Here is a 20,852-nt window from a genome sequence, read left to right on the forward strand (position 1 = left end):
ATATATATATATATATATATATATATATATATATATATATATATATATATATATATATATAGTGCCCTACACTAGTGTTGGCACCCTTGGTAAATCTGAGCAAAGAAGGCTGTGAAAATTTGTCTTTATTGTTTAACCTTTTGAACTTTGGTTCAAAAAATACACAAAAATACTCTGCTCTCATGGACATCAAACAATTGCAAACACAATACAGGTTTATGCAAAAAAAAAAAATCTTTGTTAAATATATGTGTGTATATTTACCAAGAGTGCCAATATTAGTGGAGGGTACTGTGTATATATATATATATATATATATATATATATATACATACACTGTGTATATATCAATGCAATTCTCTTGTTATTTTTTTATATATATATATGGGTATATATATATGTGTACATGTGTATTTATGTGTTTTACTATATTTTTATCTTACATATTAAAAATTATTATACATATTGTAAAATATATAAATATATTCTATTGATTATTTAGTATTTTTTATAGTATATATAATATTTTTTAATAATTATTATTAATTTTTTAAAATAATGTATATTTAATGTTTCAATAACGTGCATTTTTAATAATTATTATTCATTTCATCGCAATTCTTAATGTGCGCTAAATCCGCTTAGACCCAAATCCCAAAACATAAAGCGCTATACGCATATTTTACATTCCTATAATAGAATTTATTTGTATTTGTATTATTAAATATATATTTCTATATATATCTGATAATGTTAATGTAAAACAGATATCTATACCTATATTTCTATAGGAATAGATATAAAGGTATAGGTATATACAGAAATATAAAAAGAAAAGTACAGTGTTCTGTAAATGAAGAACATTGGAATGTGAAATATTAATAACTCCTATCGAGTTATTACGTGAGCTTTTTTTAATCAGCGCTCTATGAGTAGAATATGTTAATGCGGTCGCAATATCGCGAGGTCCTTTGATTAGTGTGCATCGGGTTTTGCTTGCGTGCAAACTTTCTTACTTTAAACGTGTAATATGCACGCTTCCCAATGTGTATATATATATATGTTGCGGGTAATGTAAGAAATTGGGTAATCCTAGCATTACTCGGGTAAACCTGACATTACCCAAGCGACTGTGGGTAAAGTCTGATGTACCATGATAAATCTTCTCAGAGTCACCACATCAAACATATATACATTGCACTGTAATTCCCCCATCGTCACTAACTTTTTTGCCTCCGCCTGGGGGGGTTCCGAATAATTCCCCAAGGTTGACTTGGGGTGGATGCCAGAGGATCAGCGGGGTGCATCCTTGAACCCACCAGGCACAGGCAAAACAATTAGTGTAGATGGGGAAATCACAGTACATCAAGCATTACCCACAGCCTCTTGGGTAATGTCAGGTTTGGACTTGTAATATGAAGGGAAACATGGAAGTGGTATGGATTGCACTTGAGCAATGCTAACGCACCATAGTGCTGATCTTTTTTCGTTCTACCTGTAATCTAAGTCCATGTCTTTCAGTTGCAAACTATCCTAAATGTATCTGCTCTTCATCTTCTTCTCTAAAATGTCCACCATCGTGTCCCTGCAGAATTCCATAAAGTAGTTTCCAATCAACATCTCTACACTAGAGGAGCTCAAGACAAAAATATGACCAACTCAATGGAGTTGCCTCTGGCTGGCTGTTCTAGAGGACTCTGTTGGGTACTATTTGCCACCGTTTATTATTGCAGCACCACAAACCTTTGCCAGCTGCCCTGTATGTGCAAGCTACTACCATTTACCATGTAAAGACAGAAAATAGGTAAAGGAAAGGGGAGAGACAATTGTTTGCACCCCAAAATGTTATGGTCCAGAAACAGCCCTTAGTGTTATACAAAAAGCACAGTCATGTTTTGTCCCACTTACCTGGATATTGTGCACCTTGCAGAGCATAACCATCCCTTAAAAAGCATGAGGCTCTAGGCTTCTGGTTATTGATATTTAGGAAGCACTTACAGTTTACTGTCTAAAGCCACAACACACAGAGTGCAGTATTTGCTAAACCAATGATCCCACTATTAAAGTCAGGTGACCCTTGGCTGGTAGGTGCTAGGCACCAGGATTACATTATACCAGGTGCTGTAGTTAGTTAGTCTAGTTATTAAAAAACAGGAGGAGTTTTTGCCAGTGCCCAGGCTGGAAAAGTGTAAGGAATCGAACTGATGGATCTCAACACACATCCGACCTACTTGTTATATAGGACAATATCAGGTCTCCATACATAACTGCTAGGTATACGGATGGTATCAAGCCCATCATAATCGTCCTTGTTCCAGCGCAGGTAGGCATCAAACCACACCTGTCGGATCCACAGATAAGCCATCAGGATCTGGTTGCGCTCATCCTAGGAAAAGACATAATACAGAGTTATACATGATTATTACACCACTGGTCTCCTTCATGGTCTAACAAATGGCAATGAATATGCAATAAGAAGCTCTCTGGGCGTTTCATTGTTTGTAAAGAAGAAACCAGAAAATCTGTTTTGCTTTAATCTGTAAAAATGTAATGGGCTGTACAAATTAATTACAGTTTGCCTTACAAAAACTTCAGTTCAGTTTCTTTTTTGTGCTATTCCAATCCATGAACCCTGGTTTAGCTGAACAAATTACCTGTTCAAAAATCCTGAAAACTCTTTGTCTTCCATTGGAATTGAGACAAATTAATGTCACTAGTTTGTATAGCAAACTCAAGGAAGCAAAGAAAAAGGAACCAAAGTAAAATTAAGGGACACAAAACCCACATTTTTTTCTTTCATGATTCAGATAGAGCATAAATTTTAGGCAACTTTCTAATTTACCCTTATCATAAATTTTTCTTCGTTCTCTTGCTATCTTTATTTGAAAAATCAGGAGTGTATAGCATAGGAGCCGGCCCATTTTTGCTTTAGCACCTGAGTAGCGCCTGCTGATTGGGGCTAAATGTAGCACTACCCAGGTGCCGAACCAAAAAGGGGCCGGCTCCTATGCTTTACACTCCAGCTTTTTCAAATAAAGATAGCAAGAGAACAAAGAAAAATTTATAATAAGGGTAAATTAGAAAGTTGCTTGAAATTGCTGCTCTATCTGAATCATGAAAGAAAAAAAGTAGGGTTTGTGTTGCTTTAATGGCTAATTGAGTAAGTATTACAGATGACTATGTCATGTGTTAGTTTAATGGCTAATTGATTCAGTATTACAGATGACTATGTCATGTGTTAGTTTAATGGCTAATTGAGTCAGTATTACAGATGACTATGTAATGTGTTATTTTAATGGCTAATTGAGTCAGTATTACAGATGACTATGTCATGTGTTAGTTTAATGGCTAATTGATTCAGTATTACAGATGACTATGTCATGTGTTAGTTTAATGGCTAATTGATTCAGTATTACAGATGACTATGTCATGTGTTAGTTTAATGGCTAATTGAGTAAGTATTACAGATGACTATGTCATGTGTTAGTTTAATGGCTAATTGAGTCAGTATTACAGATGACTATGTCATGTGTTAGTTTAATGGCTAATTGAGTCAGTATTACAGATGACTATGTAATGTGTTAGTTTAATGGCTAATTGAGTCAGTATTAAAGATGACTATGTCATGTGTTAGTCTAATGGCTAATTGAGTCAGTATTAAAGATGACTATGTCATGTGTTAGTTTAATGGCTAATTGAGTCAGTATTACAGATGACTATATAATGTGTTAGTTTAATGGCTAATTGAGTCAGTATTACAGATGACTATGTAATGTGTTAGTTTAATGGCTAATTGAGTCAGTATTAAAGATGACTATGTCATGTGTTAGTCTAATGGCTAATTGAGTCAGAATTAAAGATGACTATGTCATGTGTTAGTCTAATGGCTAATTGATTCAGTATTAAGGATGACTATGTCATGTGTTAGTTTAATGGCTAATTGAGTCAGTATTACAGATGACTATGTCATGTGTTAGTTTAATGGCTAATTGAGTCAGTATTAAGGATGACTATGTCATGTGTTAGTTTAATAGCTAATTGAGTCAGTATTACAGATGACTATGTCATGTGTTAGTTTAATGGCTAGTTGATTTAGTATTAAAGATGACTATGTCATGTGTTAGTTTAATGGCTAATTGAGTCAGTATTAAAGATGACTATGTAATGTGTTAGTTTAATGGCTAATTGATTCAGTATTAAGGATGACTATGTAATGTGTTAGTTTAATGGCTAATTGAGTCAGTATTACAGATGACTATGTAATGTGTTAGTTTAATGGCTAATTGATTCAGTATTACAGATGACAATGTCATGTGTTAGTTTAATGGCTAATTGATTCAGTATTAAGGATGACTATGGCATGTGTTAGTTTAATGGCTAATTGATTTAGTAATAAAGATGACTATGTAATGTGTTAGTTTAATGGCTAATTGATTTAGTATTAAAGATGACTATGTAATGTGTTAGTTTAATGGATAATTGAGTCAGTATTACAGATGACTATGTCATGTGTTAGTTTAATGGCTAATTGAGTCAGTATTAAAGATGACTATGTCATGTGTTAGTTTAATGGCTAATTGATTCAGTATTAAGGATGACTATGTCATGTGTTAGTTTAATGGCTAATTGATTCAGTATTACAGATGACTATGTCATGTGTTAGTTTAATGGCTAATTGAGTCAGTATTACAGATGACTATGTCATGTGTTAGTTTAATGGCTAATTGAGTCAGTATTACAGATGACTATGTCATGTGTTAGTTTAATGGCTAATTGAGTCAGTATTAAAGATGACTATGTCATGTGTTAGTTTAATGGCTAATTGATTCAGTATTACAGATGACTATGTAATGTGTTAGTTTAATGGCTAATTGATTCAGTATTAAGGATGACTATGTCATGTGTTAGTTTAATGGCTAATTGATTCAGTATTAAGGATGACTATGTCATGTGTTAGTTTAATGGCTAATTGATTCAGTATTAAAGATGACTATGTCATGTGTTAGTTTAATGGCTAATTGAGTCAGTATTACAGATGACTATGTAATGTGTTAGTTTAATGGCTAATTGATTCAGTATTAAGGATGACTATGTCATGTGTTAGTTTAATGGCTAATTGATTCAGTATTACAGATGACTATGTAATGTGTTAGTTTAATGGCTAATTGATTCAGTATTACAGATGACTATGTAATGTGTTAGTTTAATGGCTAATTGATTCAGTATTACAGATGACTATGTCATGTGTTAGTTTAATGGCTAATTGATTCAGTATTACAGATGACTATGTCATGTGTTAGTTTAATGGCTAATTGAGTCAGTATTACAGATGACTATGTCATGTGTTAGTTTAATGGCTAATTGAGTCAGTATTAAAGATGACTATGTCATGTGTTAGTTTAATGGCTAATTGATTCAGTATTAAGGATGACTATGTCAAGTGTTAGTTTAATGGCTAATTGATTCAGCATTAAAGATGACTATGTCATGTGTTAGTTTAATGGCTAATTGAGTCAGTATTACAGATGACTATGTCATGTGTTAGTTTAATGGCTAATTGAGTCAGTATTACAGATGACTATGTCATGTGTTAGTTTAATGGCTAATTGAGTCAGTATTACAGATGACTATGTCATGTGTTAGTTTAATGGCTAATTGATTCAGTATTACAGATGACTATGTCATGTGTTAGTTTAATGGCTAATTGATTCAGTATTAAAGATGACTATGTAATGTGTTAGTTTAATGGCTAATTGAGTCAGTATTAAAGATGACAATGTAATGTGTTAGTTTAATGGCTAATTGATTCAGTATTAAAGATGACTATGTCATGTGTTAGTTTAATGGCTAATTGATTCAGTATTAAGGATGACTATGTCATGTGTTAGTTAAATGGCTAATTGATTCAGTATTAAGGATGACTATGTAATGTGTTAGTTTAATGGCTAATTGATTCAGTATTAAAGATGGCTATGTCATGTGTTAGTTTAATGGCTAATTGATTCAGTATTACAGATGACTATGTCATGTGTTAGTTTAATGGCTAATTGATTCAGTATTACAGATGACTATGTCATGTGTTAGTTTAATGGCTAATTGAGTCAGTATTAAAGATGACTATGTCATGTGTTAGTTTAATGGCTAATTGATTCAGTATTAAGGATGACTATGTCATGTGTTAGTTTAATGGCTAATTGAGTCAGTATTACAGATGACTATGTCATGTGTTAGTTTAATGGCTAATTGAGTCAGTATTACAGATGACTATGTCATGTGTTAGTTTAATGGCTAATTGATTCAGTATTACAGATGACTATGTCATGTGTTAGTTTAATGGCTAATTGATTCAGTATTAAAGATGACTATGTAATGTGTTAGTTTAATGGCTAATTGAGTCAGTATTACAGATGACTATGTCATGTGTTAGTTTAATGGCTAATTGAGTCAGTATTAAAGATGACTATGTCATGTGTTAGTTTAATGGCTAATTGATTCAGTATTAAGGATGACTATGTCATGTGTTAGTTTAATGGCTAATTGATTCAGTATTAAGGATGACTATGTCATGTGTTAGTTTAATGGCTAATTGATTCAGTATTACAGATGACTATGTCATGTGTTAGTTTAATGGCTAATTGAGTCAGTATTAAAGATGATTATGTCATGTGTTAGTTTAATGGCTAATTGATTCAGTATTAAAGATGACTATGTCATGTGTTAGTTTAATGGCTAATTGATTCAGTATTAAGGATGACTATGTCATGTGTTAGTTTAATGGCTAATTGATTCAGTATTAAGGATGACTATGTCATGTGTTAGTTTAATGGCTAATTGATTCAGTATTAAGGATGACTATGTAATGTTTTAGTTTAATGGCTAATTGATTAAGTATTAAAGATGACTATGTCATGTGTTAGTTTAATGGCTAATTGAGTCAGTATTAAGGATGACTATGTCATGTGTTAGTTTAATGGCTAATTGATTCAGTATTAAAGATGACTATGTCATGTGTAAGTTTAATGGTTAATTGATTCAGTATTAAAGATGACTATGTCATGTGTTAGTTTAATGGCTAATTGATTCAGTATTAAAGATGACTATGTCATGTGTTAGTTTAATGGCTAATTGAGTCAGTATTAAAGATGACTATGTAATGTGTTAGTTTAATGGCTAATTGATTCAGTATTAAAGATGACTATGTCATGTGTTAGTTTAATGGTTAATTGATTCAGTATTAAAGATGACTATGTCATGTGTTAGTTTAATGGCTAATTGATTCAGTATTAAGGATGACTATGTCATGTGTTAGTTTAATGGCTAATTGATTCAGTATTAAGGATGACTATGTCATGTGTTAGTTTAATGGCTAATTGAGTCAGTATTACAGATGACTATGTCATGTGTTAGTTTAATGGCTAATTGATTCAGTATTAAGGATGACTATGTCATGTGTTAGTTTAATGGCTAATTGATTCAGTATTAAGGATGACTATGTCATGTGTTAGTTTAATGGCTAATTGATTCAGTATTAAGGATGACTATGTCATGTGTTAGTTTAATGGCTAATTGATTCAGTATTAAAGATGACTATGTCATGTGTTAGTTTAATGGCTAATTGAGTCAGTATTAAGGATGACTATGTCATGTGTTAGTTTAATGGCTAATTGATTCAGTATTAAGGATGACTATGTCATGTGTTAGTTTAATGGCTAATTGATTCAGTATTACAGATGACTATGTCATGTGTTAGTTTAATGGCTAATTGATTCAGTATTAAGGATGACTATGTCATGTGTTAGTTTAATGGCTAATTGATTCAGTATTAAGGATGACTATGTCATGTGTTAGTTTAATGGCTAATTGATTCAGTATTAAGGATGACTATGTCATGTGTTAGTTTAATGGCTAATTGATTCAGTATTAAAGATGACTATGTCATGTGTTAGTTTAATGGCTAATTGAGTCAGTATTACAGATGACTATGTCATGTGTTAGTTTAATGGCTAATTGAGTCAGTATTAAAGATGACTATGTCATGTGTTAGTTTAATGGCTAATTGATTCAGTATTAAGGATGACTATGTCATGTGTTAGTTTAATGGCTAATTGATTCAGTATTAAGGATGACTATGTCATGTGTTAGTTTAATGGCTAATTGATTCAGTATTACAGATGACTATATCATGTGTTAGTTTAATGGCTAATTGAGTCAGTATTAAAGATGACTATGTCATGTGTTAGTTTAATGGCTAATTGATTCAGTATTAAAGATGACTATGTCATGTGTTAGTTTAATGGCTAATTGATTCAGTATTAAGGATGACTATGTCATGTGTTAGTTTAATGGCTAATTGATTCAGTATTAAGGATGACTATGTAATGTGTTAGTTTAATGGCTAATTGATTCAGTATTAAATATGACTATGTCATGTGTTAGTTTAATGGCTAATTGAATCAGTATTAAAGATGACTATGTCATGTGTTAGTTTAATGGCTAATTGATTCAGTATTAAGGATGACTATGTCATGTGTTAGTTTAATGGCTAATTGATTCAGTATTAAGGATGACTATGTCATGTGTTAGTTTAATGGCTAATTGATTCAGTATTAAAGATGACTATGTCATGTGTTAGTTTAATGGCTAATTGAGTCAGTATTAAAGATGACTATGTCATGTGTTAGTTTAATGGCTAATTGATTCAGTATTAAAGATGACTATGTCATGTGTTAGTTTAATGGTTAATTGATTCAGTATTAAAGATGACTATGTCATGTGTTAGTTTAATGGCTAATTGATTCAGTATTAAAGATGACTATGTCATGTGTTAGTTTAATGGCTAATTGATTCAGTATTAAGGATGACTATGTCATGTGTTAGTTTAATGGCTAATTGATTCAGTATTAAGGATGACTATGTCATGTGTTAGTTTAATGGCTAATTGATTCAGTATTAAGGATGACTATGTCATGTGTTAGTTTAATGGCTAATTGATTCAGTATTAAAGATGACTATGTCATGTATTAGTTTAATGGCTAATTGATTCAGTATTAAGGATGACTATGTCATGTGTTAGTTTAATGGCTAATTGATTCAGTATTAAAGATGACTATGTCATGTGTTAGTTTAATGGCTAATTGAGTCAGTATTAAAGATGACTATGTCATGTGTTAGTTTAATGGCTAATTGAGTCAGTATTACAGATGACTATGTCATGTATTAGTTTAATGGCTAATTGAGTCAGTATTAAAGATGACTATGTAATGTGTTAGTTTAATGGCTAATTGATTCAGTATTACAGATGACTATGTAATGTGTTAGTTTAATGGGTAATTGAGTCAGTATTAAAGATGACTATGTGATGTGTTAGTTTAATGGCTAATTGATTCAGTATTACAGATGACTATGTCATGTGTTAGTTTAATGGCTAATTGAGTCAGTATTAAAGATGACTATGTAATGTGTTAGTTTAATGGCTAATTGATTCAGTATTACAGATGACTATGTCATGTGTTAGTTTAATGGCTAATTGAGTCAGTATTAAAGATGACTATGTCATGTGTTAGTTTAATGGCTAATTGATTCAGTATTACAGATGACTATGTAATGTGTTAGTTTAATGGCTAATTGAGTCAGTATTAAAGATGACTATGTAATGTGTTAGTTTAATGGCTAATTGATTCAGTATTACAGATGACTATGTCATGTGTTAGTTTAATGGCTAATTGAGTCAGTATTAAAGATGACTATGTCATGTGTTAGTTTAATGGCTAATTGATTCAGTATTACAGATGACTATGTAATGTGTTAGTCTAATGGCTAATTGAGTCAGTATTAAAGATGACTATGTAATGTGTTAGTTTAATGGCTAATTGATTCAGTATTACAGATGACTATGTAATGTGTTAGTTTAATGGCTAATTGATTCAGTATTACAGATGACTATGTAATGTGTTAGTTTAATGGCTAATTGAGTCAGTATTAAAGATGACTATGTAATGTGTTAGTTTAATGGCTAATTGAGTCAGTATTAAAGATGACTATGTCATGTGTTAGTTTAATGGCTAATTGATTCAGTATTAAGGATGACTATGTCATGTGTTAGAATGTCATTTATTTTTTAACCAATTAGAATCTCTTTATGAGGTGCAATTTCATATCATTTTGCAGAATCTTACCTTTATTATTTCTTAAACTAAATCTTGATTAGACTCTGATTCTGATGTCTGTAGTCAAGTTTCATCCTTTAAAAGTTGAATTTAAGCCGTATTATTGTTATTAACCTTTCTATTAAATTGGGAAACTGTTCACAAAAAATATGAACTGAGCTTGAGAAAAAAAAGCCAAGATGAGACAATGAAATAGGTATGTGATGAGAGTGGGAGGTGACGTCACCAGATGGGGCGTGGCTTATAGACACTATAGTCTAGGTCGCAATTATATTAGATGTGTTGTACAAGATGTTTACTTCTATGCTCTTCAATAAAATAGCTTTGTACCTTCTATGCTGTGTCCTGCATCTCATGACATGGTGTCAGATGTTCTGGCCTGTGCTTCTGTTTCCTGATTGATGACAATGTCAAAGTTTACCCACCTGAGCCTTTTGATTTCTCTCAGCCTACAGCTTGGCCCACATGGCGTCAGCGGTTTCAACGCTTCAGGGATTGCTTCCAAGCTGGACAAGGAGAGTGGTGAAGTACAAGTTAATTCTCTTTTATACTCTATGGGGAAAGATATGGAGCCAGTGTTTAATGCCTTTTCATTCCAAGAAGGGGAAGAATTTGACTTTGAAATAGTTATGAACAAACTCAGTGCTCACTTTGTGCCCAGAAGACATGTGATTCATGAGAGGGCTTGTTTTCACAAACGTGCTCAGCGTGTGGGAGAATCTGTGGATCCATTTGTGCGCAGCCTGAATGAACTAGCTCAATGAGTGTTGCTAAAGAAGAGCAAATCAGAGACAGAATAGTCATAGGAATTGCAGATGCTGAAGTCTCACCGAAGCTACAGTTGGAGGCTGAATTAACGTTAGATGGGGCTATTAGGATGGCCCGCCAGAGTGAACTGGTGAAAAAGTGCTGATCTGAGGTCCGAGAGTATTGTGGATGAAGTGCAGCAGTTCAGGAGAGCTGCAGGTGAAAGGCACAGTGTGAGCGGTAGACCAAGGGCAACAGATAGGCCTAGAAGTGGATAGGCGCAGCCGTATCCATGATCAGAATGTTAAAAGATGTAGAAAGTGTAACCGAATGGGCCATTTTTAAATGGCGTGTAAAACTGGATACATTAAGGAGATGCAGTTGGATAGTGACCAGGAGGGTCAAGAAGTGTCCTTTGTAGGGTCTGTTGAACGGTCTGGTTCAGATAAAGATTGGCGGGTTACCCTTACTGTAATGGGAGCCAAGGTTGCCTTAAAAATTGACAAGGAGTAGACATCACTGTTATGTCCCTTGCAGCATTCATAAAACTGCCTCGACAGCCTCAGCTGGCAATAGTTACAACTAAAGTTCATAGTCCTGCTGGCCGCATCGATTGTGCTGGGAAATTTCTTGCCAGCTGCGAGTACAAGCAGAGGAAATTCACCATGTGGGTACATGTAATTAGAGGTCAGTGTGTTAACAACCTATTGAGCAGGAAAGCAGCCTGTGGTTTGGGCCTTGTCGCCAGATTGAATGAGGTTTCAAAAGACATGTTTTGTGAATTCGGCCTACTGAATTGTAACCTAGTCTGAATATCACTTAAAAGTGATGCAGTCCCATACAACATTACCACTCCTCATAGAATTCTGTTCCCACTCATGCCTCAAATGGAGAAGGAACTTCTGTGTATGAAGAATATGGAAGTTATTGAAGAGGTTGTTGAAGCAACTGACTGGTGTGCCCCCATTGTGCCTGTTGCGAAGAAAAATGGGAAGGTACGCATCTACGTAGACCTGAAAATACTGAATGAGGCAATGAAGAGAGAGATATGTGCTACTGATGCTTGAAGACATAGCTCTGAAACTGGCTGGGATGAAGTTCTTCTCTACACTGGATGCTTCCAGCGACTTCTGGCAGATACCTCTAGATCCACAGTGCCGCAAATTGACTACCTTCATTACACCGGTAGGTTGGTTTTGCTTCTGCAGACTCCCCTTTAGGATATCCTCTTTTCCTGAAATCTTTCAAAGAGAGATGAATTCCCTTCTAAGGGACCACGAGGGCATGGCAGTTGTCATGGACGACATTTTAGTGTATGGCTCTACATTGGAAGAACATGATCAACGATTGAGCTGTGTGCTGCAGACCATTAGAGAGTCTGGGTTGAAATTAAATAAAGAGAAATGCCATTTTAGAAAATCTGAGTTATGTTACTTTGGGCATATTATCAATGGAGATGGCATCAAGCCGTACCCTGAGAAAATCCTTGCTATTTAACAGATGAAAAGTCCTTCTGATGTACATGAGCTGAGACAAATATTGGGCCTTGTCAATTATGTGGGCAGGTTCCTTCCAGATTTATCCACAGTACTACAACCTATAACAGTTGTTTAAGAAAGACGTTGCCTGGGTCTGGGGTCCTTCACAGGAAGAAGCCTTTGTACAGGTAAAGTCCTTGCTGGGGTCTTCCCCAGTGTTAGGGTTCTACGACCCTTCTAAAAAGACTGTGGTTAGTGCTGATGCAAGCAGTTATGGGCTAGGGGCCGCCCTCCTGCAGCTGAATGAAAACAAACTACAGCCCATTGCCTACTGTTCCCGTACACTGACGGCTGCTGAATCAAAATATGACCAAATTGAGAAAGAGTGACTGGCTGCAGTTTGAGTTTCCAGCGTTACCTAGTGGGTTTAGAGAAATTTAATCTGGAGACTGACCATAAACCGCTAGTCCCTCTAATCAACTCCTATGATATTGACGAAACACCCCTAAGATGCCAGTGACTTTTGATGAGGCTGCTCAACGTTCAGGCAGTGCATGTGCCGGGGAAACAACTGGTTGTGGCAGATACACTTTCCAGACTCCTACTGGCTGCTGCAGAAGAGTCTTCAACGGAATTAGATGTAAAAGTGTATGTAAATTCAGTTCTGGCATCCAAATCCATTTAGTCAGGAAAACTAGAGCAAATAGGAAAGGAGACACGTTTAGATACAGATCTTCAAGAAGTTATTAAGTGCATAAAAGAAGGTTGGCCGAGAGCCGGGAGCATGGATGTCTTTAAGTTCTTACCAGTCAGAGAGGTTGCAGGTCCTGTTAGCATGCGGCAGGAGATGTTAAGCAGGATTTATGATGGCCACTAGGGCATTACAAAGTTTAGAAAAATGGCAGCTACGGCAGTATGGTGGCCTGTGATCAGTTCCGACATTGCATGTCACGTGTCAAAATGTGCAATTTTGCCGGGAACGCCGGCCTACTCACAGAAGGGAGCCCTTAATTTCTACCCCGCCGCCTGCAGGCCCATGGCAGAAAATAGCTGCAGATTTGTGCAAATTACATGGGAAGAAGTACCTAGTCGTGATTGACTACTATTCCAGGTATTTGGAGATTGCACCCTTGAATGAGCTCACCAGTCAAGCAGTTATCACTCGCCTCAAGAGCTTGTTCGCCCGGTGGGGCATACCAATGGAATTAGCGAGTTATAACAGAATGCAGTTTGCTTCTATGGAGTTCAGTTCTTTCAGCAGTGAATATGATTTCACCCATTCTACGTCAAGTTCACATTACACGAAGGCCAATGGAATGGCTGAAAGGGCAGTACAAACAACAAAGTTCATTTTGAAGCAATCTGAGCCGCACCTAGCTCTCTTGGCCTATAGGTCGACTCCCATCCAAGCTACAAGCTTTAGCCCGGCACAGTTGATGCTAGGACATCAGATTTGCACCACTTTACCCTCTGTGGGTGTCTTCCAGCCAGCCCGCTCTGTTCCTCGGGATGAGGTCCTTAGGAGGAATGAAGAGGCAAAAGGGGCTACCGATTCTTTACGACAGAAAACACTCTGTGAGGCCCTTGCAGGAGCTGAATGTGGGCCAAAATGTCATAGTTAAAGGGACATTATACACTCAATTTTTCTTTGCATATATGTTTTGTAGATGATCTATTTATATAGCCCATAAAGTTTTTTTTTTTTTTTTTAAATGTATGCTTACCTGATAAATTTATTTCTTCTTAGACACGATGAGTCAACGGATCATCTTCATTACTTATGGGATATTCACTTCCTGGTCAGCAGGAAGAGGCAAAGAGCACCACAGCAGAGCTGTTAAATAGCTCCTCCCTTCCCTCCCACTCCAGTCATTCGACCGAAGTTAGAAAGAGAAAGGAAAAGCCAACGTGCAGCGGTGACTGAAGTTTACAATAAAAAACATCCTGTCTAAAAATCACAGAGCGGGCCGTGGACTCATCGTGTCTAAGAAGAAATAAATTTATCAGGTAAGCATAAATTTTCTTTTCTTCTTAAAGTCACAATGAGTCCACGGATCATCTTCATTACTTATGGGATCCAATACCCAAGCTACAGTACACGGGTGATACGGGAGGGACAAGACAGGATACCTAAATGGTAGGCACCACTGCATGAAGAACCTATCTCCCAAAATCCGCCTCAGCCGAGGCAAAAGTATCAAAATTGTAAAATTTTGTAAAAGTGTAAAGAGAAGACCAAGTTGCAGCCTTGCAAATCTGTTCCACAGACGCCTGATTTTTGAATGCCCATGAGAAAGCAACAGCCCTAGTGGAATGAGCGGTAATCCTCTTAGGAGGCTGCTGTCCAGCAGTTTCGTAAGCCAAACGTATAATACTCTTCAGCCAAAAAGAAAGAGAAACAGCTGTAGCTTTCTGTCCCCTACGTTTGCCTGAAAACAAACAAAGAGGAAAACTGGCGAAAGTCTTTATTCGCCTGTAAATAAAACTTTAAAGAACGAACTACATCCAAATTGTGTAAGAGCCTTTCCTTCTTAGAAAAAGGATTAGGACACAAGGAAGGTACAACAATTTCCTGATTAATGTTCCGATCAGAAACAACCTTGGGAAGAAATCCAAATTTCGTACATAAGACAACCTTATCTGCATGAAAAATAAGGTAAGGGGACTCACAATGTAATGCTGAAAACTCAGACACTCTACGAGCAGAAGAAATCGCTACCAAAAATAAAACCTTCCAAGATAACTTTTTATCTAAGAAATGCATAGGTTCAAACGGTACCCCTTGAAGAACCTTGAGAACTAAATTAAGACTCCATGGAGGAGTAACTGGTCTAAACACAGGCCTAATTCTGGTTAAGGCCTGACAAAAAGACTGAACATCAGGTAAATCAGCTAGACGCTTGTGTAACAGGATAGATAATGCTGAAATTTGACACTTTAAAGAACTTGTAGATAATCTTTTCTCCAATCCTTCCTGGAGAAAAGATAAAATCCTAAGAATCCTAACTCTTCTCCAGGAGTAGCCCTTGGATTCACACCAATAAAGGTATTTACACCAAACCTTGTGATAAATCTTTCTAGTGAAAATCAAAGTGTCTATGAAAGAGTCAGAAAAACTTCGGTTGGCTAGAATCAACCGTTCAATTCACTAACGTAGGCAAAGAGAATGACTGGAGTGAGAGGGAAGGGAGGAGCTATTTAACAGCTCTGCTGTGGTGCTCTTTGCCTCTTCCTGCTGACCAGGAAGAAAATATCCCATAAGTAATGAAGATGATCCGTGGACTCATCGTGTCTTTAAGAAGAAATGTATAGTTTTGCTTATTTTTAAATAACATTGCTTGATTTTCAGACTACTAACCTAGCCCCACAGTTTGATGTGAATACAGTCAGCTACCTCCTCCAGCTTGCTCCTGTTTGTGTAAAGGGTCTTTTCATATGAAAAAGAAGGGGGAGGGGGGGAGTGTCTTATTTCCACTATCCACTCACTATCACATCACAAAACTGATAACACACAGGTAATGTCTCACTATCACATCACATGACTGATAACACACAGGTAATGTCTCACTATCACATCACATGACTGATAACACACAGGTAATGTCTCACTATCACATCACATGACTGATAACACACAGGTAATGTCTCACTATCACATCACAAGACTGATAACACACAGGTAATGTCTCACTATCACATCACAAGACTGATAACACACAGGTAATGTCTCACTATCACATCACAAGACTGATAACACACAGGTAATGTCTCACTATCACATCACAAGACTGATAACACACAGGTAATGCCTCACTATCACATCACAAAGACTGATAACACACAGGTAATGTCTCACTATCAAATCACAAGACTGATAACACACAGGTAATGTCTCACTATCACATCACATGACTGATAACACACAGGTAATGTCTCACTATCACATCACATGACTGATAACACACAGGTAATGTCTCACTATCACATCACATGACTGATAACACACAGGTAATGTCTCACTATCACATCACAAGACTGATAACACACAGGTAATGTCTCACTATCACATCACAAGACTGATAACACACAGGTAATGTCTCACTATCACATCACAAGACTGATAACACACAGGTAATGTCTCACTATCACATCACAAAGACTGATAACACACAGGTAATGTCTCACTATCACATCACAAGACTGATAACACACAGGTAATGTCTCACTATCACATCACATGACTGATAACACACAGGTAATGTGTCACTATCACATCACATGACTGATAACACACAGGTAATGTCTCACTATCACATCACATGACTGATAACACACAGGTAATGTCTCACTATCACATCACAAGACTGATAACACACAGGTAATGTCTCACTATCACATCACAAGACTGATAACAAACAGGTAATGTCTCACTATCACATCACAAAGACTGATAACACACAGGTAATGTCTCACTATCACATCACAAGACTGATAACACACAGGTAATGTCTCACTATCACATCACATGACTAATAACACACAGGTAATGTCTCACTATCACATCATATGACTGATAACACACAGGTAATGTCCCACTATCACATCACAAGACTGATAACACACAGGTAATGTCTCACTATCACATCACATGACTGATAACACACAGGTAATGTCTCACTATCACATCACATGACTGATAACACACAGGTAATGTCTCACTATCACATCACAAGACTGATAACACACAGGTAATGTCTCACTATCACATCACAAGACTGATAACACACAGGTAATGTCTCACTATCACATTACAAGATTGATAACACACAGGTAATGTCTCACTATCACATCACAAGAATGATAACACACAGGTAATGTCTCACTATCACAAGACTGATAACAAACAGGTAATGTCTCCCTATCACATCACAAGACTGATAACACACAGGTAATGTCTCACTATCACATCATATGACTGATAACACACAGGTAATGTCTCACTATCACATCATATGACTGATAACACACAGGTAATGTCTCACTATCACATCACAAGACTGATAACACACAGGTAATGTCTCACTCTCACATCACATGACTGATAACACACAGGTAATGTCTCACTATCACATCACAAAGACTGATAACACACAGGTAATGTCTCACTATCACATCATATGACTGATAACACACAGGTAATGTCTCACTATCACATCACATGACTGATAACACACAGGTAATGTCTCACTATCACATCACAAGACTGATAACACACAGGTAATGTCTCACTATCACATCACAAAGACTGATAACACACAGGTAATGTCTCACTATCATATCACATAACTGGTAACACACAGGTAATGTCTCACTATCACATCACATGACTGATAACACACAGGTAATGTCTCACTATCACATCACAAGACTGATAACACACAGGTAATGTCTCACTATCACATCACAAAGACTGATAACACACAGGTAATGTCTCACTATCATATCATATGACTGATAACACACAGGTAATGTCTCACTATCACATCATATGACTGATAACACACAGGTAATGTCTTACTATCACATCATATGACTGATAACACACAGGTAATGTCTCACTATCACATCACATGACTGATAACACACAGGTAATGTCTCACTATCACATCATATGACTGATAACACACAGGTAATGTCTCACTATCACATCATATGACTGATAACACACAGGTAATGTCTCACTATCACATCACAAGACTGATAACACACAGGTAATGTCTCACTATCACATCACATGACTGATAACACACAGGTAATGTCTCACTATCACATCACATGACTGATAACACACAGGTAATGTCTCACTATCACATCACATGACTAATAACACACAGGTAATGTCTCACTATCACATCATATGACTGATAACACACAGGTAATGTCTCACTATCACATCACAAGACTGATAACACACAGGTAATGTCTCACTATCACATCACAAGACTGATAACACACAGGTAATGTCTCACTATCACATCACAAAGACTGATAACACACAGGTAATGTCTCACTATCACATCACATGACTGATAACACACAGGTAATGTCTCACTATCACATCATATGACTGATAACACACAGGTAATGTCTCACTATCACATCACATGACTGATAACACACAGGTAATGTCTCACTATCACATCACATGACTGATAACACACAGGTAATGTCTCACTATCACATCACAAGACTGATAACACACAGGTAATGTCTCACTATCACATCACATGACTGATAACAACCAGGTAATGTCTCACTATCACATCACAAAGACTGATAACACACAGGTAATGTCTCACTATCACATCATATGACTGATAACACACAGGTAATGTCTCACTATCACATCACAAGACTGATAACACACAGGTAATGTCTCACTATCACATCACATGACTGATAACACACAGGTAATGTCTCACTATCACATCACATGACTGATAACACACAGGTAATGTCTCACTATCACATCACAAGACTGATAACACACAGGTAATGTCTCACTATCACATCACATGACTGATAACAACCAGGTAATGTCTCACTATCACATCACAAAGACTGATAACACACAGGTAATGTCTCACTATCACATCATATGACTGATAACACACAGGTAATGTCTCACTATCACATCACAAAGACTGATAACACACAGGTAATGTCTCACTATCAAATCACATGACTGATAACACACAGGTAATGTCTCACTATCACATCACATGACTGATAACACACAGGTAATGTCTCACTATCACATCACATGACTGATAACACACAGGTAATGTCTCACTATCACATCACAAGACTGATAACACACAGGTAATGTCTCACTATCACATCACATGACTGATAACACACAGGTAATGTCTCACTATCACATCACATGACTGATAACACACAGGTAATGTCTCACTATCACATCACATGACTGATAACACACAGGTAATGTCTCACTATCACATGATATGACTGATAACACACAGGTAATGTCTCACTATCACATCATATGACTGATAACACACAGGTAATGTCTCACTATCACATCACATGACTGATAACACACAGGTAATGTCTCACTATCACATCACATGACTGATAACACACAGGTAATGTCTCACTATCACATCACATGACTGATAACACACAGGTAATGTCTCACTATCACATCACAAGACTGATAACACACAGGTAATGTCTCACTATCACATCACATGACTGATAACACACAGGTAATGTCTCACTATCACATCATATGACTGATAACACACAGGTAATGTCTCACTATCACATCACATGACTGATAACACACAGGTAATGTCTCACTATGACATCACATGACTGATAACACACAGGTAATGTCTCACTATCACATCATATGACTGATAACACACAGGTAATGTCTCACTATCACATCATATGACTGATAACACACAGGTAATGTCTCACTATCACATCACATGACTGATAACACACAGGTAATGGTCTCACTATCACATCACATGACTGATAACACACAGGTAATGTCTCACTATCACATCACAAGACTGATAACACACAGGTAATGTCTCACTATCACATCACATGACTGATAACACACAGGTAATGTCTCACTATCACATCATATGACTGATAACACACAGGTAATGTCTCACTATCACATCACATGACTGATAACACACAGGTAATGTCTCACTATCACATCACATGACTGATAACGCACAGGTAATGTCTCACTATCACATCACATGACTGATAACACACAGGTAATGTCTCACTATCACATCAAATGACTGATAACACACAGGTAATGTCTCACTATCACATCACATGACTGATAACACACAGGTAATGTCTCACTATCACATCACATGACTGATAACACACAGGTAATGTCTTACTATCACATCATATGACTGATAACACACAGGTAATGTCTCACTATCACATCACATGACTGATAACACACAGGTAATGTCTCACTATCACATTACATGACTGATAACACACAGGTAATGTCTCACTATCACATCACATGACTGATAACACACAGGTAATGTCTCACTATCACATCACATGACTGATAACACACAGGTAATGTCTCACTATCACATCACATGACTGATAACACACAGGTAATGTCTCACTATCACATCACATGACTGATAACACACAGGTAATGTCTCACTATCACATCACATGACTGATAACACACAGGTAATGTCTCACTATCACATCACATGACTGATAACACACAGGTAATGTCTCACTATCACATCATATGACTGATAACACACAGGTAATGTCTCACTATCACATCACATGACTGATAACACACAGGTAATGTCTCACTATCACATCACATGACTGATAACACACAGGTAATGTCTCACTATCACAT

The 20,852-nt window shown here is 36.3% G+C and overlaps 1 protein-coding gene across 1 annotated transcript in view; it reads right to left on the reverse strand.

Annotated features, from left to right (window-relative positions):
- CHRNA10 (cholinergic receptor nicotinic alpha 10 subunit) overlaps positions 1-20,852 on the reverse strand; it is a gene marked incomplete at its 5' end in the record, with an annotated part of 85,077 nt that overhangs the window by 43,595 nt on the left and 20,630 nt on the right. Inside the window, one exon of the mRNA XM_053705109.1 lies at positions 2,232-2,386. Within this exon, the coding sequence (XP_053561084.1) occupies positions 2,232-2,386 (155 nt within the window). The remainder of the gene's footprint in view (positions 1-2,231; positions 2,387-20,852) is intronic.

Source organism: Bombina bombina, chromosome 3 (genome assembly GCF_027579735.1).
Source record: "Bombina bombina isolate aBomBom1 chromosome 3, aBomBom1.pri, whole genome shotgun sequence".
Lineage (NCBI taxonomy): Eukaryota > Metazoa > Chordata > Amphibia > Anura > Bombinatoridae > Bombina > Bombina bombina.